The sequence below is a fragment of the Antrostomus carolinensis genome, unplaced genomic scaffold (assembly GCF_000700745.2).
Source record: "Antrostomus carolinensis isolate BGI_N321 unplaced genomic scaffold, ASM70074v2 scaffold15962, whole genome shotgun sequence".
Taxonomy (NCBI): Eukaryota; Metazoa; Chordata; class Aves; order Caprimulgiformes; family Caprimulgidae; genus Antrostomus; species Antrostomus carolinensis.
This window is the reverse complement of record NW_010300328.1, coordinates 15,373-42,399: the sequence shown is the minus strand read 5'-3', so window position 1 is coordinate 42,399 and position 27,027 is coordinate 15,373. Positions and strand designations below refer to the sequence as shown.

General features: G+C 41.4%; 1 protein-coding gene across 5 annotated transcripts in view; it reads right to left on the bottom strand.

Moving 5' to 3' along the window:
* Nucleotides 1–27,027, bottom strand: part of SRGAP2 (SLIT-ROBO Rho GTPase activating protein 2) — a 102,005-nt gene that overhangs the window by 60,037 nt on the left and 14,941 nt on the right. For all 5 annotated transcript variants that reach the window (XM_029083783.1, XM_010163109.1, XM_029083784.1 and 2 more), the window contains exon 2: nucleotides 6,212–6,404. In XM_029083783.1, the coding sequence (XP_028939616.1) occupies nucleotides 6,212–6,404 (193 nt within the window). The remainder of the gene's footprint in view (nucleotides 1–6,211; nucleotides 6,405–27,027) is intronic.

Sequence of the window (27,027 nt, the reverse complement as noted above, 5' to 3'; positions counted from 1 at the left end):
CCACGTAACCACAGCTCTGCACTCCTCAAGATTTCTCGTTTAAATTCCTTTAGGTTCTTGGTGCCTATTGGTTTCACTAACCCCTTCAGTACCCCCTTCAGTACCCCTTCAGTACCTTGTTAAAACAGTCCATCCTACTTCTGTACAGGTTCGATGTTTTCACAGCAAGGTTCTTAAGAGGAAGCGAGACAAAAACTCTCCTTTGTCATTTGCTAGTGACAATTTTCCTAGCGCTGGCACAAAGAAGATAAAGGTAGGACTTGAGGCAGAAACAAAACAGAAAAGGAAAGAGGCAGTTACTTGCTTCAAACCTTCCAACCAACCTTTCAAACTGCACACACATTAACTGTTAAAGCACCTCTAAAAACACAGCATTTTCTGAGGTGGAACATGACAACAGTTTTTACAACACGGAGCAGAAGTTATACAACTGTTTACAAAAGACCCTTTTCTATCATAACCACAAGCAGATGGCAGGGAAGCAAATTGTGATTCTCATTAACCATTTCAATTCTCAAAGGAGCTGGCAAATATACTTCACTTCCAGCTTCATGTCACCATAGAGGAGGGATGAAAAAGGGAAAAAAAATGTGCAATAGGGGCCGCCGGGTATAATCGAGAGTGAGCTCTATTTCCACAGATTCTGCAGAATAACTGGAGTCACTATTCACCCTTCAGAAATAAAATTGATGAGATCACCCCAAAAATTTAAGACCTGGATATGAACTTTCCCAAAGTGCTGGCAATTTCACATTCACAACAACCGTTTGACTCAAACTTCCCCTGGAAGGAGACGAGGAGGAGGAAGATGATGCCAAGATCCAGGTTTATTTCAAGCACTATTTATACTCATTTAAAGATCGTGTGATGATAGTGAATCTGAAGAGTTTATTTAGGTTAGCCTAAATTACACCAGATCACAGCAATCGGGGGTGTTTGGAAGCAGGAAGAGGAAGTTGTGCACAGATTTTTAAGGAACCACAAAGTATGAAGTTCTGTGGTTTCTTGGGTGTTATCTTGATCGAGTCCTGTGCAACTTCCACTTCAAAGGTTTCAGTCAGTCTCAAAAGATCAGAAGGGAAGATTGACTCCAGAGTATCTGAAACTTAATTAAATTAGTCATTCATACAAGGAACTCACAGACAATCCAAGATTTATCTGCTTTAAGGGAAGCAGGAGAGAGTGACAAAGGTAACAGTTGGGCATTGCAAGGTAACACCGTTCAGAGCAACAGCTGAAAAATTACATTAGAAGATAACCTCCTCCCCCCTACTAGATAAAACCAAAACAAAACCAAACCCACACCCACGGACCAGGAATAGGAATATTGGGTTTCCATAAGAGCACGAGACGAAGGAATGAGTGAGAGGAGAAGGAAAATATTACTAAGTAGGAAGATAAATATTTAAATTAATACAGGCACATCGCATCATCCATGTGAATAGAAAACTTCACCGACCATCCTTCCTTGGAACTAAGGGGTTCTAAGCAAGATGTTAAATAGAAAAACTCAAGTTTCCTTTTCCATATCACTGCCTCTCAAAATATTTGGGATCTGTTTCCTAGAGGTACGCAACAGCCATTTCCAGACCTGGTACCTCCTCAAATAGTGATCAGGACTCTGGGAATTGAGAAACTGATTCATTTCCCACTCTGCGGAGTTACCTGCCAGACCAAGTGTGAGAGCAAAGACCTAACTGTTTCTGGATCCACTTTTTCAAACCTCTCTGAATTTTGTCCTCTGCAGTGTGCTCCACAAGAGTGGCTACAACCATATCAACCAACACGGCGCGATACTTGAATTGCTGATATGATGAAAAACACCACAAAGATCCACCCTGAGGTTTTACATCAATTCTTGCTGACAATGTATCCACAGTTCTCCAGTTTCAATTAAGTCACTGAATAAATGAATCAAGCTTCATGCTTAGAAAAATCTTCCAACTGTTATTTGAAAGACTCAGGAAACAAAATGTTCAGGAGTCAGCTCCAGCAAAAAGAATTACAGGTCAAATAGCTTATGACAATATTTATCAACTAAAATAATAATAGCAACAACAACAACAACAACTGAAATCCACACGACCCAGATGCTTTCATCAATACCTCCCTCCCAGCCTGTACCATCTCTCCTTTAAAGAAACCATTTGACTTCTAAGAAAACTGAAGCTCAACTTCTCTGCAAGCTGCTCACTGAGATCAATGTTTGATTTCCCCTTAAAGTCTTCCTGACACAGCTCAGTGTTAACTGCAAATTTTGAGAATTACAAGCATGGACATACACGCTGCTCCCTGCCCTTCTCTTCCAAAAGATTCCAGTTATGAACATCTGTTGTTTACAAGTGCTTAGCCTGAAGGTTGCCAGACTTATTCTGCATCTTCTACTTCAAGGCAAAGGCTGCCAGAAAGCCATCTGAATTTCATGCTGGGATATCCTGGACATTCAGCTCTCCAGCTGACAATTGCTACTCAGTATCCTACTTCCAAAGATTATTCTGATGTAAAACATGGCCTTAAAATAGCATTGTCTTTTCTTTTTTTTTTTCTTCCTTTTTTTTTCTTTTTTCTTTTTTTTCCAACTTCTCCTTTGAAAGGGAACACTCACGGTTTGCCACATTTTTTATATTGTTAACTGATTATCCGAACAGGCACATGCCTTTAGAACAAAATCACATGAAATAGGAGAACTGAAGTCTGGATTTTAAGGTCTCAGGGTTTCCCTGCAGTGGGAGAGTGCCTTCCTCTGAGGATGGAAGTCAGACCCCCACTCAGGACCCCCGAGACCCTACAGGATGGACGCCTGCTGAGATGGATGCTCCTGTTTAACTGCTACACAAGAGACCTTTAGTCTGGCAGATCTTTAAGGAGCAACGACTAGACCAAACTTGTGACAGACAAGTTCTTGTAACAACAGGAGTCACAGGAATTGGGCTGTGAAATGTCTTTTTTTTTTCTCCTTCAGTCAAAGGATCTTTATCAACGGGAACTGAAGAAGCTTTACCAAATACATACAACCTATAACAACTGTTCTCTTTGATAGTCTGTTCTAATTAAAAAAAACATTTTAAAAGAGAATAGGCAAAGTGAGGTCCCACAGCTGTGGTGGAGTAGTTAAAAGCAACTAAAACCTGGGACATATCCAACTGTCATCAACTCACACGTCACCTTGGCTAAACCAATCTGTTCCCCTTCTACAAAGATATGAAACGAGAATAACATACACCTACCTCTGTAAATCATGTTAAGATGCTCCAGTGAAGCTAGCTTCAAACTGAGCAATGTGTGAGCACCCTTTAAGTCCATCGCTGCCTATACACAACTTGCTGTCAAGACCCAACCACCTACATTTCAAAACCCGTATGGAAAATGTAGCCACCTGACCAGCTCACCCCTCTGGTGCAGCCACATCTGAGATAAACAACCCCATGCAATGCATTTGTTAGAAACCCCAGACAAGCCTGCACCTCACAGTGCTCTCTCCTTTAAGTGTGTGCTTTTACCAGCTTGGAGATGGATGGTGGAAGAAGCCACACAATCCAATTTCAAGGGTCAGACCGAAGCCTTTTGCCCTTGACAGCATTCCCTTAAATGAACACATTCGAAACAACTTGGCAATTACATAATAGCTGCTGAATATGAAAGCACATGCAAATTACAGGGTGACTGCCTGAGAGATTTCCTCCTTGACAGTGTGTTATGAGATCTAAAAATGGCAAGTGACATGGTAAGCAGTCACTGAATGATACGGTACCTCCCGACATAATTATCACGTTATCGAAAGAACCTGCTATTACTGTGTATTTATGGGGTCACAGCCAGGCAATTACAGAGTAGCCACCCGCCCGTGCACATCTCAAAGTCATGTAATACCAGGCTCCTTAGGAGGAGAGATCTGATAGTTAGCTTTGATCAAATGGTCTTTTGGGGGCTTCCAAATGAGATTACAGCTTCAGCGCCTACCAAAAAGATAGCGGCCAAGTTACTCTCAACTATTCAGACAGAGCAGTGTTGGGGATAGGTTAATTATAATTGGAATTGCTTCCTTACCCATCCCTGTGGTATTCTGACACATTTCTGAATGTTACAGCCAGCAGACAGAAATGACCAAACAAGTAATAGATGGAGATACCCTGGACAGGCCACTTTACAACCGTGTGCCACTGCTGTGACAAATGCTGCCCACAGACCCAGCAGCCTTCTAGGTTTTTGGTTTTTTTCCCCCTTATTCCTACAACTTGCACATTTGGAACTCAAACCTTGCAATGCCCTAGACTTGAGCAGAAAAGCATGGACATTTAATTCAGAAATTCAACTGAAAGTTTTATGTGCTGATAAAATCACCTAATTCAGGCTACACACAATAGCCAGGATATCTGAGGTCAATTTTGTCCAGGTACAACTTTATAAAGCCTATCTAAAGTACAACCAGCTCAAAACCCAGGGGCAGGGATCAGTGGGGAAAATGCATTAGAATAAAGAAACAAAAAATTTAAAAACCTGCAGTGTCACACCCAGTATATTTCACTCACATGAAGCACGACATCATGTAGGATTCTGTTCAACTACGGTAAAAACTTCCACATTAAAAATTCACTCTAAACCTCAAAATAGGAAGTAAGCTATACACAACTTTCCCAACACTGAAAGCTGAATACAACAGCATTTTGGATGGGATGTTTCACATAACATAATACAAAGGAAATCACCTCAATTTGCACTAAAAATAACAACACAATAAACCAAAAAAAGACCAATCATAATGCAGAGGAAAATTAGAGTTAAGACATCATTTCTTTAGGGCCATCTTAAAGGCAAGTGGAGAATATGTGCAGCATATAGAATACTTATAAGAACACTTTCACTGTGAAGGAAAATTAGAAAAATACTTAAGACAATTACAGCTCTATAGATGTGCAGAATAACCTGTCAAATAGCTGTGCCTGGGAGTCACGCTCTCCCAGCACAGTGCGCGTTTTAAATGGGAACTAAAGTAAATGACATCAAAGCTGTAGAGAAAGGAAATTAAAATGGTGCTGATTTAATGGCTTTCACAAGAAGAAATTCTAGGGGGAAGGGAAAGCTGATATATCCCTCCAAACACAGCAACAACAACAACAAAAAAAAACCCCAAAACCCACAAGTAACAGCCCGACCTAAACAATGCTAAAAGTGACGCTGCGCTTCGGGTGGAGGAAGGTCCAGATGGATCCGCTCAGACCAATCTGTCCAAAGCAGAAGTGACTCACACCCCAAGGCTGCTTTTGCACAGCTTCTACCCTGACAAGAAAACCCAAGAAGCTTGTGCACTGCCCAGGTGCCAGCCATAGGAGCCTGGTGGCTGTGGCCTTGTGCTGGTCACCTACTTGCTGAGCTGATGTCTCTCTGCTGTGCTGCCTGCACCAGCCCCTTCTTCATCCACAGGCCCTCTCCTCTTCCCTTTCCTGGGAAAAGGACCTCCAGGTAGGAGTCAGCAGTAAATCAGAAAGCTCTGAATTCACAAAAACACATTTGATATGCAATAGACATCCCAGCTCAAAACAGCTAAGGGGGGAACAACCAAATCAACCTGTAAATAATGTTTCAAGCAAGCGAGAAGCGAGACAATTCATTGTCAATAAGGACATCTTTAATTGAGTCCCATCAGCTTAGCATCTAGGGATTCCCCCTCCAAAATGACACAGCTCTATTTGGTAGTACTATTGGCTTTATTGCTCCACTGTTTTGAAGTGATAGTAGCAGAGATACAACACTTAAATCCTACATTGAGTAGGTGCAGGATATTGAGAATAGAAAGCTGCAATGGCAAATCACAGCATATAACAGATTAGAAACAGTTACTCTTAAAAAAAAAACAGACCAAAGCCAATGACACTGAAGGAAATCCTGGCTTTGTCCATCAAATCTGGTGTACAGCTTTGCCTACTTTCCCAAGAAAATTACCCTTTTTAGACATGCCAATTTTTACCATTCTATTCCCTACTGACAACATAGGACCTACCAGGAATTACTGAAATGAAGCCAGCGACCAGGCTATGTAGAAACATGAAATGGGTTCTGTGTTTAACACAAACTTGGGAAACATTTTATTCCAACATTGACAACAGTGCTGGTACCAACATTCACTGTATCAGCTCTCTTTTTGCATTCCTGTCCTGTGACCACATCTACAAGGGAAAAAAAGGGCAAAAAACAAAAAAGGCAGATACTCTACTTGAATTGCTGGTCTTTGGTGCTCCTAGTTTTAGCCAGGAATCTCTCAGCCAACTTCTCCAAATTCCTTGAGTAATCCATCTCAATCTCTGCCTTCTTGCGGAAGAAATCCTGCAAGTCCTGCAGTAACTGGACCCGAAGCTCACACTGCTGGTCAAGGCATTTCAGCTGCTCTACCAATTGGGCACGGATCTCTGTAATAAATAAAAGCACTACAGATTAAAAAAAAAAAAAAAATCCCATTAGAGAAAACACCATTAAAATTCTCCAGTAAAATATAGTGAAAAATATGTTCCCTCATTAGTAACACATCAGCAAAGCTCCATCATGATTAACTATATCTACAGACAGGAAATGATTGCGATCGCATCTCAGATGCACCGGTGGCAGGAAAGCCATCCCATAACCTGCAATCCGGTGCACAGATCTACAAGGAAAGCTTTACTGCTGAACAGTGCAACAGTTACAAGTGTCAAGTGCTTTTTTGGCATCAAGAAGAAGTGGTCACTGCCTAAAAATGTACTGAATCTCAGTCTGGAAAAAGGACTGAATGCTGCAATATCCCACGTCAGCTCAGCAAATCACTTCAGGGAATTTCTATCAAATTCCTTTGCAGACGACTCTTGATGCAGAAACAAGACGTTGTGCATTCTGGGGTACTCCCCAAAGGCATCAATTTTGGATTATTCAGTTAGTTACTGAGTCTCCAGCTGTGCAGCTCTCATTATAAACCACACCAGTGAAACAGATAAAGACACCCCTTCAGAGAGTCAAACTGACAGCGCTTCCCATTAGGGAATTATCTCCAGGAAGACTATTTTTCTTTTTAAAATCTGTAAGTAACATATCAATGTCTAAAGGACCCATAAAGCACACAGATATTGGTGTTAATACTATTATTATGATGCATAATTGTTACTGAAGACATCTATTTATATTTACATAATATTTTACAAAGAGTTCTCAAACAGTTTATAAATATGAACACTTCTCACATTATCCCTTTAAGCCAGGATATTAATCTCCCTTTACTGATTCTGAATTTGAGGGACAGAATAGTGAAATGACAGACAAACAGGACAAGGAAACATAGCAGAAATTAATCAGTCCTTTAGTCTAAAAATGCAGAAATATTTGGTGATACACCTAGCAGAGGTTATCTGACTTATACACAGGCAATAAACTCAACATGAAAACAATAAAATATGCACTTTCATCTAGAGATCTTTGACCACTCAAACTTGAGAGATGTCTGCTATTGCTTGACTATTATTGCTGCAGATAAAGAACGAGACACAGAATTCAAATGCAGCAAGTATCTTCCTTGGTTATGATGTACTTGTGCATTTAGGGCTTGATCATCTGCACAGTGTTATTTTTCAGGAACAGTCAGCTACCCTGTTAGCACGGATGAACACTAAGCACCATGTTTAAAAAGAGGATTGGGATAGGAAGAGACAATGCCAGGTAATGGTGTGGCCACCTACCTTTTCTCTGTGCTACAACTGATAGATCTTTTACATGGGTGACAACCTGGCAAACTGACATTCTCCATCAGTCAAGTTCTCAATTGAAAAACTGACTCCAGGAAAAAAAGTAGAGATAGAAAGGACCACTTCCAAAAAATCTAGGAGTTCTCAAAGACTAGAAGATCATCAGAGCGCATGCATTTTAATTATAAAATTAGAACGAAGCTCAAGCTCTTGGTTCTCAAGGTGGGATACTTCACACACAGCTCTCCTGTTAAACAGCAGCAAGAACCAGTAACCTTTTTCTTTAGTAAGAAATGCAATATCAGCACTTTTTCTTTATAAATAAACTCAGTGTTTTTTGAGGGGCACAGCGACAGCTGATCGGGCTGCCCGCAGGGGAACAATAAGCTATTCAGCTCCAGCTTATCGAGTCTGTGGCGCTGGGCTGGAGAAGGGCAACCTTGCTCATCTTTCAAAAACACACCACACAGTACTTTGCCACAAAATAAAATCAAGAATGCAGGAATTTCCTGAGGCTTACTGAGCTTTCTGGAGTATAAAGTGTCTGCTTGTTTTCCCATTGCTTACACAAGCAGAAGATATTTTTTTCAGACTTACTCCGAGAACATACCACGGCGGAGTCAGAGGCTGTGCGTGCCGTAACCCGCGGGTCACCGTATTACACAGGAGCTTTTCATGTCTGCAGTCACAACAACCACTTTAATTTTGAATTCACTGCTTTTGCATCTTTTAATTTACACAGGTTATTAGGTTAACAGCCACTTTAAACACTAAAAAGCCTTCCACCTCTTTTCCTTTTTCTAAAACTTGTAGACCTTAGCGATCCCACCCACTGCGATCATTCATGACAAGGAACAGCATCCTAAAGACTGTGCTCCTGCTGCCAATGCTTCAAGTGCCCGAAGGTGAACAAGCACGTTTAATTCAAGGTCAAGATGCCTGTAGTAGAACTAGGATTAAACACCAGGTATTCTTATTCTCACACCAAGCCTTGCCCTGTATTAACAGAAGCCTTGCTATTGGATTTCAGGCTCACGTGGCTGACAACTACATAATTAAAACGTCCCTAGTAGCAATAGAAAACTTTTCCATCCATTTAAAACAAACCATTTATTCACTTCCATCACTAGAGCATAAAGTTACCCAGGTCACAGAGGGACAGAGGATTGTATAATGCTAGCCAGCTGCATAATTCTACTTTTATCCTTTCTGCAACTACCTTTTCAACATTCCCTGTAGCACTCAGTGAGCCTGTCTAGTTATTGATGAATTCAAAGGGTAAGAAGGATCTTCTACCTTCTGTATTTTAGTCACGTTTGTCATTCTCAACATTCATAATCTATTTGACTTTTTTTTTTTTTCCTGTTTAAGCTTTGAAGCATATAAAGTATTGATGGGCACAGATGATATTGCATTATAACGAAGGTAATTGTCCCTGAATAAAATGTTGGCATTGAAGTGATGGTGCATCTAATACTTCCATGGAAATGTCCTCACCAGTAGTTTCTATCATAGACAAGTTAAAAGACACATTACATTTCCAGCTACCACCATACCTGGTCATGTCTTTAATAAAACAGTGATGATCTTTATGAATTGATTGTTCCTGCTTGAAAAAAGCTGCTAGTTTGAACTAGATTAGTCCTTAGGCGGGTAGTTACATGACAAATCCAAGGTCCCAAAACACTCCTACCCTACAATCTTGGGAAGGATCCAGTAAACAAAATTAATAGTAGGTTACTCTTAATGTTTTTAAAAGTACACTTTTATACACTTGAGCAGATTATAGGAACTGTGGTACAACTACGGGCCTCTACTGAACAGTGGGGGCTTCTCAAACTACACCAAACAAGAGGGGGTTTCTATGAAGCTCCTGGCAGGAATTTGCACTATTATAAACCAATTACACCCAGAACAAGCACCCAGTTCAACTCTGACTGGAACTACACCTTGCTCTTCTACAGCATGTAACATTCAGCTTCTGAGAAAGAATTTACGTCCTTTTTTTTTTTTTTTTTTTTTTTTTGGCTTAAGCATCCTATAAACTAAACTTGGAAATACAGAAATAAAGTTCAGTACCAACTTGTTCATTCTTTTGTAGGTCATGTACAGAGGTAGAAGCATGAACTCAGACCCAGGAGATCTCCTTGTTCAGTCATCTCACACAGTCTGAGCAACGTTCCTGCTCCAAGCAGGACCATTTCCCTAGGCAGGGTTTCAGCTCTTCCCAGCGATAAGCTTTAACTGCTCTAACTGGATAGCAACACAGTGAATCACAGTCTGCACAGCAGAGAGTACCAGGAGAAGGCAGAAGCAGCCTGAGCTGCTTTTCAATATCTAGCTACATCTCCGTGTGTCTGCTCTGTAGCTTTCTCAAGATGTTCCCACCCCTATCCCAAATGCCACGCTGTATAAAAAGATGACAAGCTTGGGAAAGGAGTGGGATGACAACAAGACAGAACCACCAACCCCCAGCTCCCACCCAGATTAAACAGCAATGCTCTCACCCACACAAATCCGCTCCAACTGGCAGAGCTGAACTCCAAACCCTCCTGTGCTCCCGCCTTTACTTGGTGGTCCCCCATGGCTGCTCTGCGAGGAGCGGTCCCCTCCTCCCATCTTCATGCCCTATCAGCTAAATACGAGCAGGAGGCACATCATCATCAAAGCAAACCAGAACCAAACCACGAATGGGAAGGTGGAAGTCAGCAGATTCAAAACCTTCCCGTGTAGCTCGCTTACCCCTGACGTTTCAGGACCCTCGCCCAGTCATTACGCAGAAGGACTGGGGGTCACCAAGCATTACAGCTCCAACACAATCTTATCTTTCAGGTCACTCAGCAGCAGCAGACAGACAAAGCAGTCCAAAATGAACAAAATCTCCACTTCATACCGAAGGCTGGAGCAGTAATTTTAGGTCTTGTGCCTTGTCTGTGACGAGTTCCTTAAATCCCCGTCTCCTGAGAGCTGCCACACACTTGGGCGCTGAACATCAGAGCGAGACGGCAGCAGCACAGCATCCCTCCCGCCAACCCCGCTGAGGTTCAGGTTAAGATCCACAGTTTAGTTTGAAGTTAACCCCCCATTCAGTTAAAAAAAAAAAAAAAAAAATAAAAACAACCAACACTGCGGCTTCGAGTAAAAGTTAAAACCATTTAAATATATAAATCAGTTTTCAAAAATGCCTTGGATTACGTATTTTAACATATTCCCAGCACATTACTAATTACTAAGAATTGTTTGCATTTCCCTTAAGAAAGGCTGTACTCATAGCTTTATTAAAATGGTCTCAATTATTTATTTATTTAATTAATTTTGGTACATGAGTGCAAATAGGGCTGTGAAAAATGACAGACAACAGCTCAACAACCTTGACTATGGCTGGGAGGTTTAATGACTTAGAAAATACCTTTATACAATAACAGCAAGGGTTTCATGTGACAAACTGCCTTGCTAGGTGAAAGCTGTTGATCACCACAGCCTTAAAAATCTCACTGCTAATCTAGAAACTAGGCTTTGAAGTGAAAATGATATAAGAGGAGGAAATACAGTCTTTTGTTTAAGAGCAGAGCCAGGAGGGAGGTTCAGGTTCATAATCCTGTCAGAAACTGCATGCCTCAGAAAAGGTAAATTTTCCTTTAAAAAACAGGATATTCCTTACCCATTTGTGAAATACTAGCAGTGGGTAATACACATTGACAAGAATCCCTTTATAGTTATAAATATATAAACAGAATTGTGGGCATTAGTGGCTGAAATTCCAACACAGATTGATAAAATTGTTGTTGATGTGCAAGATGAGGGCATGAAGTTTTGCATTAGTGAAGTGAAAGAAGAGGACGCGAGACACGCTTAAAAGCAACAATTAAAACTAGTCTCAGTCAAGTACTGAGGACGCTCATCTTTTATTTTCATACCTACATCATAATATATTATATTTGCATCACTAATTACTTGGGTCTACCAGCTTTTCTAGGCAAAACAAAAGTGTCACTTCAAGGAGCGAGGCAGTCGATGTTTTGCTTTGTTTTTTCCTACAGTTGTGTAAAGCCTCTATCACAACTGCCAGCTGAGAAATTTTATAACTTTAAACACCCTCCAACTAGAATCCCACTGAACACAGCAAGCCTATACACTGTTTTTTCCATAGCCATACCAAAAAAAAAAAAAAAACAGAAAAACCCTACTCATCTGCAATTCACAGACTGCAAAGTGATGCAAGGCTTCAGATCTGCAAAGCTTTTAAGCAAATGCTCAAAATTATGCAATTAAAGATGTTGACAGAGTTGCCAAGGCATTTAATCCATGCAGAATTCAAATTAAATATTTAGATTTTTTTTGTTGTTTTTTTGGCTAATAAAATAGCCATGAAAGTCTCCTTTGCTATTATCAAAACACTGTCCACGCTGTTTACTTTTCAGGGAGGATATTCAAAAACAGAATCCAGATTAAATTACCCAGTGTAGGGATTCTCTGCCCTAATTCCAACTGCAGAGCGTGGGGAACTCCTCCTGTGTGCAAGAGCAATGTCCTCACCTTTGGAACTAATCCATAGTGTGCATAAAAACCCCAACAAAGGCAACATAGTCTAAGTATATGGGGCAATATTGTATTTTTAGGTTCTACAAGTGTTTATTCAAAACAAATAGAAGTTTATCAATACATTTCAAGTGAGTATAAACACAAAACCTACACACAAGCAGCAGGAGCATCACAACTACCTCTGCCTACAGGAAGTTTCACAGCTATTTTAGGATTGTCTGTACTCAGTTAAAGGTTTCCCCCCCCCTAAAAAAAGAAAACCTAAGACAAACCTTTGCTGATCGTTTCCCACTTTCGGAATGCTGGATAAATACTATGGGCATATAGCAGTAAATATAGTAACACATCTATAGTAAATATAGTAGTGTATATATAGTAAAACTCTATTTTCTCACTGGTTTGCAGCATGGATTTATATAATAAACACTTTGACACATGGACTAGCAGCATAATCAAAAGCAACACACGCTCCAGTTCATATTTTCAGTACTCAGAAAATGGTCTGAACTGGTCAACTCTTTGCAGCCCCCAGTAAGGAACATCCCGGGTGTCTGTGTGCTCTGGGAGGCAGAAATCACTTTGGGTCCATTAAGCCCCAAAATAATACCTTCTGCAAACAACTTTTTTAATAGTTATTTGAACAGCTTCCTCTCATGCAGGGTGACGATGTCAATACTGCATGGATGGCCAAAAATTTGCTGAATGTTTTTAACATAAGGAGTATGTTTTCCTGGGTTAAATGTTCTTTCTGCTTCTGGCCCAGGGCAAACCAAGTCTCCCTGAAGCACCAGACTCTTGGGTATTTTTCATCTCTCTTCTGTTGACTGCTCAAACATTTTCTCACAGAAATAAAGAGATTCTTTCCTCAAATCCTGATGTGTTCATCCCAAAAAAAAAAGGTGATTAACAGTGCAAGGAGCCTGGACGTGTGCTCCCAGTTATAGGAAGTCAACAACAGGGAATAAATACAGTAAGGAGTAAAGCTAAGCGCATCTTGGACATGTTTTTAATCAAATTACCCCTGATTTCCCATGAGACCAAGGCTGGCCACCACTAAAATGTTAAGTTTCTGGATTCCTTCTGGGAGAGAGGACAGGAGTGGGGATTTCCATCGGGTATTGCACAAGGCACTCATGCTGCGAGGAAGAGAAGTTTAACTCCTGCTCCCCCACCAGCCCCAGGACCATCCCTGTCCTCCCCGACCACCCTCCGTTTCCAACGCTTGCTATGCTGTCCAGCACACGACTGACACCACTACTTAACATCTTCAACGCCATGAAGATGCACCAAGGGAGGTACAGGTTGGATGTCTGGAAATACTTCTTCACTGAAAGGGTTCTCAGGCATTGGAACGGGCTGCTGCCGAGGGAGGTGGTTGAGTCCCCATCCCTAGAGGTGTTTGAAAGACAGGTAGATGTGGTGCTCAGAGAGATAGTTTAGTGGTGGAAAGGTACAGTTGGACTCGATGATCTCAAAGGTCTTTTCCAACCAAATGATTCTGTGATTTTATGAAAAAGTTCTGAAGGAATAAAGTACCAAGTTTGGGGAAGGCTCACAAGCAGTGATCAATCCTGGGCTCCCCCATGGAGCATCAGAGTGTGAGAATTAATCAGACTGACCATGAAGTGTGGGAAACCTACAGAAACATCCTTCAGAACCCACGTTAATTCATTTGCAAGCAATGAGCTGCCTGGGTGTGGAGAGAAGGAGGGAGGGAGGGGAGCCAGGTACTCATGGCTCTTCATTTCAAAACAGGAGGAGATTTGAATGAAGAATGTTGTACTGCAGTGTTCCACGCTGCACAAAGGAAGATAAATTCCTCTGTAAAGGGAGAGGCTGGCACTTGCTTTCAACAGAAATGTCTATTTATTCTAGATGGAAATCCACCAGGAAGAGACAGCAGAACAGGTCTGTGAGACAAAAGCAGAGTTAAGATGCTGCTGACCCGGTTGAGCTCTGTCAGCACAGAGAGCACCAGCTCTCACAGGGTGGTTTGGAAATGCCCCAGCCCCACACAAGACAAGGGTTGTAGGACACAGCTCCAGCCCAGCTTCATTCATTTCTTGATGCTACCACGAGTGGGTTTCACAGAAAGCAGTTTGGAAAGACCTTGCCTTACTGAAGAAAGCCAGAAAAAATAAAGAAGATAAAGAAGCTGCTAGAAAGATGTCCTGAAATGACCATGAAGCAGGAGATGTAGGATCATTCTGCATTTCATCATTCTACAGCGTGCTAGTACTTCTATGCAGTACAGAAAACACACCAAAAAAAACCCTACCAAAAAAACCCAAATCAAATCAAAACAAAAAACCAACACCCAAAAAACCCACCTGGAAAAGTGGACTGTAAAACACAGAATTATCAGCATTATCTTTGGCTTTGGTACAGATACAATAAAAGACAAAAGTGGGCTGGTTACCTCTGTTTTGCTCAGTCAATGAAGAATCAGCCCTGGGTGTCACTGAAATATTCTCTTTCCTGTACTTTTTTTGCCCACAATGTATCAGTACCCAAATTCAGAAAGATGGATTTCAGGATTACGAGAAGAGAGATTTTCTCTCTCTCTCTCTTTTTTTTTTCTTTTCCTTTTTACCCATTTCAAAAATAATTTCTCCCATGTGTTGTCCCTGCTGTGCTTTCCTGGCTTATTTTAGAAATACTTTTGCTTTGCAGCTCCTCAGCAGCCCCTCACAACCCCTGCTCTTCCTCCTGCTCCCCTGTTACACAACACACAGGAGCTGTTTCATAGCCACAGCTCCAGCCCAGGACTTTACTATATCTTCATTCTAACTGAGCATTAAGATTTCCTCCACTGCTGGGGATTCAAGCTGAAGTGAAACAACTCCTTCTTTCGCCTTCCAAAATTTTTCTCTCGAAGTGTTTCCTTTGCATTTTATCAAATATTGTGAGGCATTTATTTTAATGGTGGAATGGTACTAAACTGAATTGAATTATTCATCAGAAACATGTAATGTGATCATTATTTCTGGCATTTGCCATATGTTCTCACTGCCTCAGTTCACTTCAGGAATTCCAAATTAAATTCACTATATGCTCTACATCACTAGACTACCACATTCATATGCGTGCACATACTGAAACATCTATAGGTGAGAAAACTGCATCCATACATAGACACATGAAATCCTCCATGGTGCTAATTGTTTCCCTGGGAAAGCAGTCCAGGGATGGACCAAATTCTCCAAACCCAATTCCCAGCCACCTTTGTTCCTACTGCAAAAAAACTTAGTTAATTTGACATTATAATTTTTCATTTCTCTATCTGTCAAAGATGCTCCAAAGTTTAAGTAAAGTTTGGAAATGCTGAAAGACACTGGGAGGCAAGAAGCCAGAAGCAGCAATAGGAAAAATTATTACTTCTTCCTAATTCACAAGACACTGATATTTACACTCTGACACACAAGTATTTCATGCAAAGCAACATCAAGTGCATTTTTGAAATCAATAAAATCTCTAGAATGCGCAATTAACGAGTTACATGTTTTAAAATCTTCAATGAAAGGAAAATCCTTTGTTGAATTATCTCATACATTCAGAGATACAAACAGAACGATTAATGCTGGTGTCTAATTTAATTTCACCTCAGGATTTCTTCTCCTTCCTCTCCTCTTTGGTGACTAACACGTTACCATGCATAAATGATCAAGAAATAAATGAAAAGGAACAAAAAGGGACATGTAAACACTTCTCAAGCACAACAGAGTAGACTAAATTTCAAGATCACTTCCAGTTCTGCCAGCTTCCACAATTGTCTGAGGCAGGTAGAGGAAAGACAGATAAATGTGGGATTGTCTTTTAAACTGCATCGATTTTCATCGTTGCTTTGTGTTTAAGTTGACATCTTAAAGAACCAACACCAATTTCCTTGGAATATTTCTTAAAGATACCAAAAGAAGTGAACAAGATGAGGTTTCATTTTAAAATCTGGTAACTATATAAGAGTGAAAGATAACCTTGGATTGGTACCACTGTTCCAGAGCATCCTGAAGGTGCCATGGAAATAAATACCTTTCCCTGGTACTGCCAATATGTTCCCCTCCTGGTCCTGGGTCTCATGTAGATGAGCCACACTCTGGAGCTGCCACAGTCCAAAAGTGGACATCAGCTCTGAAGCCTCCCCCCCATAACACACAACTCCCAGCTCCTCTCACTGAGGGTCCCCAGGAGATCCAAGGCTGGATGTTCTCCTGGTTGACCATCACATCACCCAGCAGGGACAGACCCACCTGGTCGATCGCGAATCAGCCAGCGAGCGCCCAAGCCAGCTGCAGGCCAGCAGCCTGGAGACTTGTACAAGTGAACCATGAAGGATCTCTGCAGCCCTCCTCCTTACGTTCCTGTTTCCCTCCCCGCCGCAACGCCGGGTGAGGCTCTCAGTCCATCGAGAAGGAAGACGACTGTCCAAAGAAGTCAACAAGGTGAGTCAAATATATTTCAGCAGCACGATCTAGTCGTCACTGCCTCCAGGTCAGTCCCGGCACAGGCACTGCCGTGTGTGTGTTTCTGGGAGGTTTTGAGAACTATTAATTAACCATAAACATTCCAGGAGAGGTGAATAATAAGCATCATTATGGACATTTCACAGATGACTTTGACAAGATCAAAAAGGTCCAAGTTATTTGCCTGCGGTACCAGTGGACACTGATGACAGAGCTAGTTTCCACTGGAGCAGCCTCTTATTTTCCCCACTGTAATAACTCACTCCTGCCATTAAACCAAAACCATCACAGAAAATCAAAGTAACGCCTCTTTAAACTGGCATGAGAGTTTACGATAAATCAGTCTTAACTGTTTACATAAGGAATCAAATTGGAGCACTGCTTTTAATTCATATCTAGCACACCTCAAAACCAGCAGATATAAGCCCAATTTAAAACCACAAAAAAACAGTTTATGTAAATAAATAATAAGTAAATAAATCACACTGCAGTCTCCCTGTTGCCTTCTAGCTCAGTCCTTGTTCCCATTCATGAAGAGTTTACTTTTTTTTAAAGCAAAGGTATCCCAAGTAGACTTTTCCTATACAATCACAGGAAACACAGAAGTCATTCCTTTAGAGTTATAAATATTCAGCTGTGTAAGTGGAGGACTGCTGTCTTCAAAGGAACTCACATCTTTACTCTATAGCACCTCTTGTAAAAAGGGGAAATGAATATTTTACAGAGCCTGCAAAGTCGAAACTACGTGAATCATCATTTTTCTACCAGTTCTTTGTCAGCTACAGCAACACCTCATTAATCAGTGCAGCTTAGACCAGATCAGGAACAAGGAGATGCTTATTTTTCATACGCCTTTGTCAGAGAACTGACATCAAAACTCAGGTTCTCCTTTTTACACACACATACACACACACTCTTAATCATTTATATGGCACCAACTTTTACAACAAATTACTCAAAGTCCAACAGAAGCAAATCATACCACGTACACTGCCTACCTAGGTCTTGAACAGTAGGTAACTTCTGCAAGAAACATTTTCATCTGAAAATATGTTCCTTCTCTGCTCCTCCCTCAAGTCCACTCTGGGAAAAACTTCCTACTTCCCAGAAAAAGCTTTTTACAAAGAAAGGCAGACACAACCCACCACACAAATTGCAGCCATTCATTAAGATGATCACGTAGAAATATGACTAATAGTCAAAAGGAAAAAAAAAAAACCCATGTTTTTAAATATAAGCAACTTTGAATCAGTTGAAGCCAGAGTATGAGACACAAAACCAGGCACTAATCTGCATTCCCAGTACCAAGATAACAGAATCAATGAAGTATTCCCTGAAATCAAGCATCCCATACCACAGACATCAAGTACACGTTCACTGAGAAGCAGAATGTTGTCCTGTGTCATTTCCTTCCACTTCTGAGAAGTCAAAAGGAGCCTTTTTAATCAAACAGACGGAAGCGGGGACAGAGGGAAGGAAATAATCCTGCTCTTATAGAGCATTTGTAAGAGTGGACAAAATCAGAGGAAATGCACTTGTTGCAATACCTGAATAAAGCTGTGCAAAAGTTAAAGCTTTGCAGGATTTGCTGTTTCCAGAAAAAATTCAGCCCCTAGATAACAAAAATTATTAAAAATTATTTTAAAAATTATTTTAAAAATTATTTTTTAAAAAAACACATTAAGAAAGTGAAGTCCTTCAGCACCTATCAACATCAGAAAGTTCTTCCCTCTAAGCAGAAACCAGAGCAAAACTGACGACCTCATAAAGGCAGGAACAAAAAGCCCTTTTGTGCAAAAGTGGGAGAGAAACGTGTGTCCCCTGAACGCCCCGAAGGAGAAGGAGAAAGAGAGGGAGCAGAGGCAGGGAGGCTCTTCTCCAGCATCCTCGACGCACAGACGCATCTGCAACCGGCAGCTTTACTCTTCAGATCACGTCAGAGGGATTTTAGCTTCTGCTGCCGACACCCAGAGAAATGGAAGAACATAAGAACGTCTGATAAACTGGAGCCTCTGCCCGGAGATCTGCCTCCGAGCGTCAGCTGGCAGCAGGAGATGGGTATGAATCGCAGCGGGGCTGCTGTATGTCACAGAGAGTGGGGAAAAAAAATCACCGGGATAAACCAGACTCTCTCTTGGGTCACGTCCCGGCTTCCCCTCACATTAGCAAGCATCTAAGTAGTTTCCATGCCTGGACAAGAGCTTTTCATAGAATCCCAGACTGGTTTGGGTTGGGAGGGACCTTAAAGCTCATCCAGTCCCAACCCCCCTGCCAGCAGCAGGGACACCTTCCACTAGACCAGGTTGCTCAAAGCCTCATCCAACCTGGCCTTCAACACTTCCAGGGAGGAGCAGCCACAGCTTCTCTGGCCAACCTGTTCCAGTGTCTGACCACCCTCACAGTGAAGAACTTCTTCCTAATATCTAATCTAAACCTCCCCTCTTTCAGTTTAAACCCATTTCCCCTTGTTTTGTCATTAATTGCCCTTATGAAAAGTCCTTCCCCACCTTCCTGGAGCCCCTTCAGGTACTGGGAGGCCGCTACAAGATCTCCCCGGAGCCTTCTCTTCTCCAGGCTGAACAGCCCCAACTCTTTCAGCCTCCAGTCCCCCAATATTTGACCTCACTAGTTGAATCTTCGGTGGTTTGAAACCCCTAAAGATCTGCACTGTAACTCTCTCTTTCTTTTTTGGATTGGACCCCCAAAATACAATACTGAGTTTGGAAATTTTTTATTTTTCCATACAGACTGATCCCAGCAGGAAAAGTACCATATTGTGTCTCCTCCATATAGCTCAAGCTCTACCCGAGCCTTGATTAGCAACTCACCTCATTTTTCATTTGCTTAATGCGATTCCATTTAAAAAAATAAAAAATAAATCAGTCCCTAGAAAACATCACAAAAAAAAAAATTACATTAAGATTTATGAAAGCCATTTGGACAGGAGGAAACCAAAGCACACGTAACCCATCCACTGCTGCACTTCAGACCCTGGGTGTGATTTCTTTCCCCTCACTATGTGGAGCTCCAGCCATCTGCCCAAAGGAGCCCCTGACCCAGCACCGTACGGCACCAGCCAAAGTCAACACGGAAGCCGGGAGCGAGTGTTGGGCTTCAGCTCTTCCGCCAGCCTCTCTACAAGGAATGTTTATGTTGGTTCATTTACCAGTGACTTAAAACAACACGCCCAAATAAACCAACCCAACAAACAGCCCAGCACAGAAGTATTAGAAATAGCTGGAAGGTTTCTGAGCGACAACTATTTTATGGGCCGGTCATTCTCAGTTTCAGTGTGAATTCAAGTTCAGATCACTTCAAAACATTTCTCCATCCTCCCTTTGAAAAAAAGCATTTTGAATTAGAGAAAGGAAATGTCCTTCAGTGGCATATTGGTTTATCCAGAGATTGAAGCAGCCCAGAAATATCCATATTTCTCAGTCTCATTAAAATGCCAAAGATAGTGGAACATTTTGTTTGGTTTTGGGAGGGTTTTAGCAGTTTTTTTTGGAAATATACGTACTTAACAAAACCCTTTAGTCAGGAAGGGTTATGAATAATACTGCCTTAACAACATGGAGCAAGAAATAAACAGTGTAGTAAAATCTCCATTGATAGTTACATGTGTAAATTTCGATAAAACTTACTTAAAATTGACTTATATGCTGACAACACTTCAGATAAATTATGAAATCTAGTTATTGACATCCTTGAATTATGAATTATCAATACAAGACATTTCATTTTCTTTTATTGCTCATTACATGTATAAATCATTAATGCCATGAAGCTGTGACTGACATTTGTAAATTCTCATAGTGATGGACCATTATTACCAAGAGACATTCCTGCAAAGAGCCAGGACAGATGGATTTGTTATCACCATTTAAAATCCAACACTTTCACAGGAACATGAGAATGACTTACAGTGGGAAGTGAGTAGTTTCAAGAGAATTAATTTTGTTTTCAAGAGAAATAATGGTAATTTCCCATTAACATGAGAATCTGTTCTTTCACTGCTATAAAGCCATCAGCTATCTGAACAGAGCGAGTAACCCTATCAAAGCAAGACACTGTACCTTACAGTCTGACTCACACCGAGACCATCTGGACAAAACATTCAGACAAGAGCTTTAAAAAAAACCCAACATCTTGAAAGAAATTGCCAGACAGGATTACACAAAATGATCTGTCGAACGTGTTAAGAGACAGCCAGAAAATCTTTGCAAGTAGACAGAGGGTAGGAAACATGTATCCCTTGGGGATTCATGTACGACTTATCTCTTTACATTTCAACGTTTTTCAGATATAAAACCCTAGAGCAGATAACACACTGGGGGTTAAAGAAAGCCCGTGGTCCTAAGGTGTCAGCCGTTAAAGGATCAAGTCACTGTTTGCCATGAAAAATCAATCCCCACCCACCCCCTGAAGTTATTGCCACATAGGAGCAATTGTGGACCTGCTAGTCCATCTCCATCCACTGCTTTTCTCAGTTAAAACAGCAATTCCCCAACACAAATGTTGTGCCACTGGTTCTTCTTACCAACCAGAAAAGAAATACTCAGACCCCAGGTATTCTTGTTCGTTTCTACCTCAATTTCCCCTGACAGCAATCAGCAATGACTCCAGCTACTAATTAAAACCCAAATCTTAGACTTGATTACCCAGGACAGTTTTTATCCTTTACCTGCCAAAGCAGATGCACTGATACAGATAAACCACTGAAGACAGTTCATTTCACATTTGCCTTTCCCATTAACGAGTCCATAAGTCATTTGCCAAAGGACACACAGATAAAGTCAGACAAACTTTCCACTACTCCCCTTGACAGCTTAATTACTGACTCAAATCTGGAGCAAGCCATGACAACTTCACATTTGTTTCCACATTTCATTTTTATGACGCTCCAACATCTGCAGAGGATGCTTTAATTAAAAAGGGATAAAATTATGTTTTTTTTAAAAAAAAAACTGGACGCAATCAGCGTATTTGCCTGAAGAAAAGAGATTAGAGCGCGAGTACGGATGCTCTTCAGCAAGGACGAGCAGTCAGTCAGCAAACTTTAAATGGCTAAATTATACACAGCACTGCAATTCCAAAACATAAAGCTTGTGAAAAGCAAAGTAGACACTCCATCTTGTTCTTAAGCATTTCATTGTTTTAAGAACCCTGGGCTTTTTTTGTTTGATAAATTCCAGTAGTTTTTTTGGTAAGTTACTTCTAAGGGGAAGTTGGGGTTGAGCTTAGGGGAAGGCAAAAGGACACCATGTAGAAGAAAACCAACTGAGAACAGGGATAAATCAAAGTGCATTTTTGCTATTAAATATCCAGCATCACTTCAAAAGGGAAAATAAAAAAAGACACTAAGAAATGTAGTGAAGGGAAAGCAGTGATACTGTGTTATCATTGCAAAGGAAGGCAGAACACAGATGTACAGCAGTGAGTGTAACAACACAGCCCATTTCACTGCAGGACAAACGCCTCCCCCTTGCCCTGTCCTGTATTTACAGAGTACAGCAACTAAGACTCCTGTCCCTTGGACTCTCCCTTGTTCTTCCTCCTGTGTCTGCAGACAGGGCAGACTAAAAAAAAAACAAACCTGGAAGAAAATCCCCTGCATTTAACAGCCCTGTGTCAGCACAACTGCTGACGCGACATTTGGCTGTCCCATAGCATGGCTGGGAGTTCACACTGTGTTGGACTGGGAATACCATCAGACTAATGAGATAAGCATAAGGCATCAGTCGTTGCAGCATTCCTACTTACAAGTAACCTACACTGCAAGCCAGAAGTGCCAAACCTCCTCAAGAACAGGATGTCCAGCTTTTAATCTCTTTCTAAAGTATAGCTACGAAACCATCGCATGGGAAGGAAGTCAAGCCAATCAATCTGAAGACAGCCTGATACATTCCAGCTTCCCACCTAACCCCACCTGAAAAATTTCATGTTTAGCCCCTGTGACATTCAGCAGCACTCCTCGTAGATGATGTACAGAAGCACTGGACTGAAACAAACAGCTTCCCCATTTGGAGCTTGCATCAGCAACGTACTCAGCAATGCAAATTATCTTCCTCAAATTCAAGAGCCTGCAGAGGAAGAAGTCAAGGTGCCTGGTGACAGCAGCTGCTTCCCCTACAGCTGAGACTGACAGAGGCACTGGAAGGAGAAGCATGAAGCAGCTTTCTTACAAAAAGCCCTGCACTTAAAAATGAAGTTGTAGGAGAAACTAATTCTCCCTCTTCTACTTCATAGGGAGGATTTTAGATTACGGTCCTTCAAGAGGAGAGTTTCAAAGCAAATCCCCATCACTGCAGATGACTCTAAACAACGTTATGGTTTAACCCCATCACTTCTCTGCTCAGAATCTCTCACTGCAGTTCAGTTCAAAAATCGTATTTCAGCACAACTGCAGAGCTGTTAGTGCCAGACTGCCTGATGGATACACCCTCCTGATCACCGTATACCTCACCCTAAGTGTTCATTCTCGCTGCAGCATACACAACTAAGTTGTAAGTTTAATATTAGTTTGTACTTTCCTTGATTTCACAATATACTCAAAATAGAATGAAAATTCTTTCCTCAAGAGGTTTCAGTTCCCTCTTTTTGAAAACTGCATCAACAACTTAGGACAAGACTCTTCCTTGTCTGACATGTTCAGATCTCCAAAAGCTAACACTTGCCAATAACTCTTTGGCACTCAACTTACTTTTTGAAAGTCAAAGATCAATTATCATTTATTAATCATATAAAACTGCAGACCAAAACTGAAGAAAACAAGATACAACGCTGATGGAGAAACAGACCAGGATTTCCCACTGTAAACGACTCGGGTAAAGAGCCATTAAAATGATATTCAAATAATAAAATTATATTCAGTGCCGTGGGACAGTCTGGATCATTTCTTAGCTGTTAGATATGTCATTTCAGCAAACCTAAAATAACCTGAGATATTCCACTGTATAGCATCATATATGAAAAATACCTTTATCAACTGTGAAACTGGCCAATTTGTGTTCTAGGACTTCCTCCTAATGCCAGAGAGAGTGATGCTGAATTCATGTAACTGCTGTTTTTACCTGCTAAAGCTTGGGAAGGTAAACAGAAAAGGCGCATTGAGGAAACCAGACTTGAAAAAGGCACTTCATATTGTGAAAAATGCGATGCAGTTGTTTATCTACGGCCTCAAATAAGATTCTATTTTGCAATATAAATGTTTAAGCACTCTCTCTTGCCCTGACCCATACAGCTGTCAGAAATCACGTGCCTTTGCAACTGAAGCTCTCTCTTACATGGACACATCTATGCATGGATGCATCCGTGGAGATGCAAAACCTGAGCAAGCTATGCCAGAGAGATTATGAACAAACAGCCTACTGTCTTGTGAAGAAGTTACACCTGCTCAGTCAAAAAAACCCTGTTCCTTAAAAATTAAGGCTTTGTTGCTCCTCAACAGAGTGATGGACTGAGTCAGCAAAACGCCAAGACATCCTCTTCATTTCTGACACCAGTTAAGCTCAAGATGAACTCCAGTCAGCTACATCAGCTTCCCCTGGAGCCCTGGGAGCTTTCAACTTTTGAGTAATACATACACAGATCATCACCTTCCTTTTGCATGCATGAACCTCTTTTTGAAAGCAGAAATATTAACAAAAAGGTATCAAGACAGCCATATATTGAACTTACAGTTGACTCATCTTGCAAAAACTGTCACCTTCCAAGCATTCAACGGGGAAAACATGCACAGCCCGTTAGATAGTCTGAAACGTTATCCCACGCAAGCGGAATTTGTAATTCAGCTCTAAAAGCAGTCCCTTAGCAGCCATTTTCCTTCATAACCTCCTCTGTCCTCAGCAAGAAAAACAGCAAGACGTCTCCAATGAGAAGCGTAGAGAAGGAGATCCTGACAGACCTCTGGCTCTCCAAATTAAAAATATCGCTGGCACACAATGGCCCAAACGCAATGCAGCGTCTACAGCTTTTCATTCCGGCCATTGTCATCTAATAATAGCTCTGCAGAGCCCCCACAACCCGCATTGTGTCCTCTCACTATCCCCTCCCCACCAGAGAGCTATTTAAAGTGTAAAACAAGCAAGTTTCTCTTTGAATGTCAGCTCAGGATGGGAAGTCAGAGCTAACACAATCTTTGAAATCGTTGGATTTTTAAAATCTACCCACAAATTAAGCAGCGCAGACTGGATCTTTTCCGTGGAGATCTTATAGCAGCCTTCCAATACCTGAAGGGGCTACAAGAAAGCTGGGGAAGGACTTTTCATAAGGGCAGTTAATGACAAAACAAAGGGAAATGGGTTTAAGCTGAAAGAGGGGAGGTTTAGATGAGATATTAGGAAGAAGTTCTTCACTGTGAGGGTGGTCAGACACTGGAACAGGTTGGCCAGAGAAGCTGTGGCTGCTCCTCCCTGGAAGTGTTGAAGGCCAGGTTGGATGAGGCTTTGAGCAACCTGGTCTAGTGGAAGGTGTCCCTGCTGCTGGCAGGGCGGTTGGAACTGGATGATCTTTAAGGTCCCTTCCAATCCAAACCATTCTATGATTCTATGATCTCATATCTAAAAACAGGAGTGGAGGAAAACTTCACTAAGAGAAGCTCACCAGTGCAGGTCTGGAAAGCTGTGGAGAGAGAGACTGGGAGGGAAGTACCCTCATCCAGTAAATACATTACAACCACTGCCTCCCAGTATATCTGCAACAAGCCAGCAATTCAGTAATTTTCTATTGAATTATCTGAAAAGGTTTGTAAAAGTACTAAAATCCTGCTCTGCTCTCCAATTCAGCATCACACCTATGCTGATGAAGATGATGGTTACTAAGGAAATTACGCAAAATCACACAGCACATCAGTCACAGAAGCTAAAATCAGAAGCCACAGCTGCGCCTCTGCTTTCCAAGAACATGACAACGCTAGTTCACCTCCATCATTTGTAAAGAAGTCAAAATATAGCAAAACCAGTAGGCACATACTGGGAACGAACACCACTGCCGAGGGATACTGCACACAGCTCAGCACAGCTTCATGATTTTTAATGAAGCGATTCTCCATTCACAACATAAAGCAACGTACTTGGGTTATTTCTATAAATGTTGATTTTTTTTTTTATTATTTGTAATTGACACAGAAATATCAGCCTTTAAAAAAAAAACATGTTCCTTAAGCCCCAGGAGCCCCATCACAGCCTCAGTGCTTGGAAGACATCTGCAAAAACCCAAGGCAGAATTTCTTCTTCTATTTGCAGCCGTGCAGAGCCAAAAGCTCCTCCCAGCTCCAATCTGGGTCCAGAGGAGCAGAAAAGTGATTCACCCTCCCACTCTCCATCCAGGCTCCTGCTTCTCCACCAGAGCTGCCAGGAGGATTCGGAGCCCACCACCTTTGGCAGCGTGGTACAATCCATCATCGAGACCAGAGCCACTCCCAACTCTTCCAACAGTGTGAACATTTGGTGGCATTTCAGTTGCTACAAACAGGGAATGAATTTGAATCGGGACCTAAAAAAGATGAAGGTTGAGTCATCCACACTGACGTCTCACTCGTTAAAATAATTTCACTTATTCCCAATTTGCAGATTGCTACATATGAACACTATATTAAAGAAAATATCCTCGAGGAACCCTTTAGCAAGGGTTCCTCAAGCACAGAAAAAAATCAGCCCCCAAAAGTGAACTCACTGATACCCAGTTCTCTTCCACTTACTGTGTCCACTGAACTTCTCACTTCCTCTAGAACGATGGTGCCAACAGGAAAAAATTGAAACTAACCTCTATCCAAAACAAAACGACAGCAATTAAGTCATAAACAAGTTGCTCGGCTTGATAAAAATGAGTTCAAGCCTTGAGCTTGTAGTAGGCAATGGTATTTTTAAGCTTTCCTAGGGAATAATCACCACTTGCTGTTAAAACTCTCCCGAGGCCTGAGTGGACAGTTAAAGAACTGATGTACAAAAAACCTCCATCTAGCTGAGCAAAAGAACTAAAACTAAACCCAGAAGAACCTCCCCATGCCAGGAAGTTAATAGTAGGTGTATCAAAATATTAACTTAGGCAATGAAAGAAACACATTAGTCTGCACTATTAGTTTATTTAGACTAACCACATTATTAACCAATTTACCATCAGTAATAACAGACATACCCGCTGTCACCGCTACGCAGAGAACATCCATTCTGTAAAACATGTTCATATGAACAGTCCAACCTCAAACCAAGCTAAGGCACCTAGAAAATGAAATCACCACGGAGCCAGGCACTTGATAAAACTTTAAGTCCACTCTAATTATCAACGAGGCAAAAGGGATTTTTCTTTGCTCATGGCACACT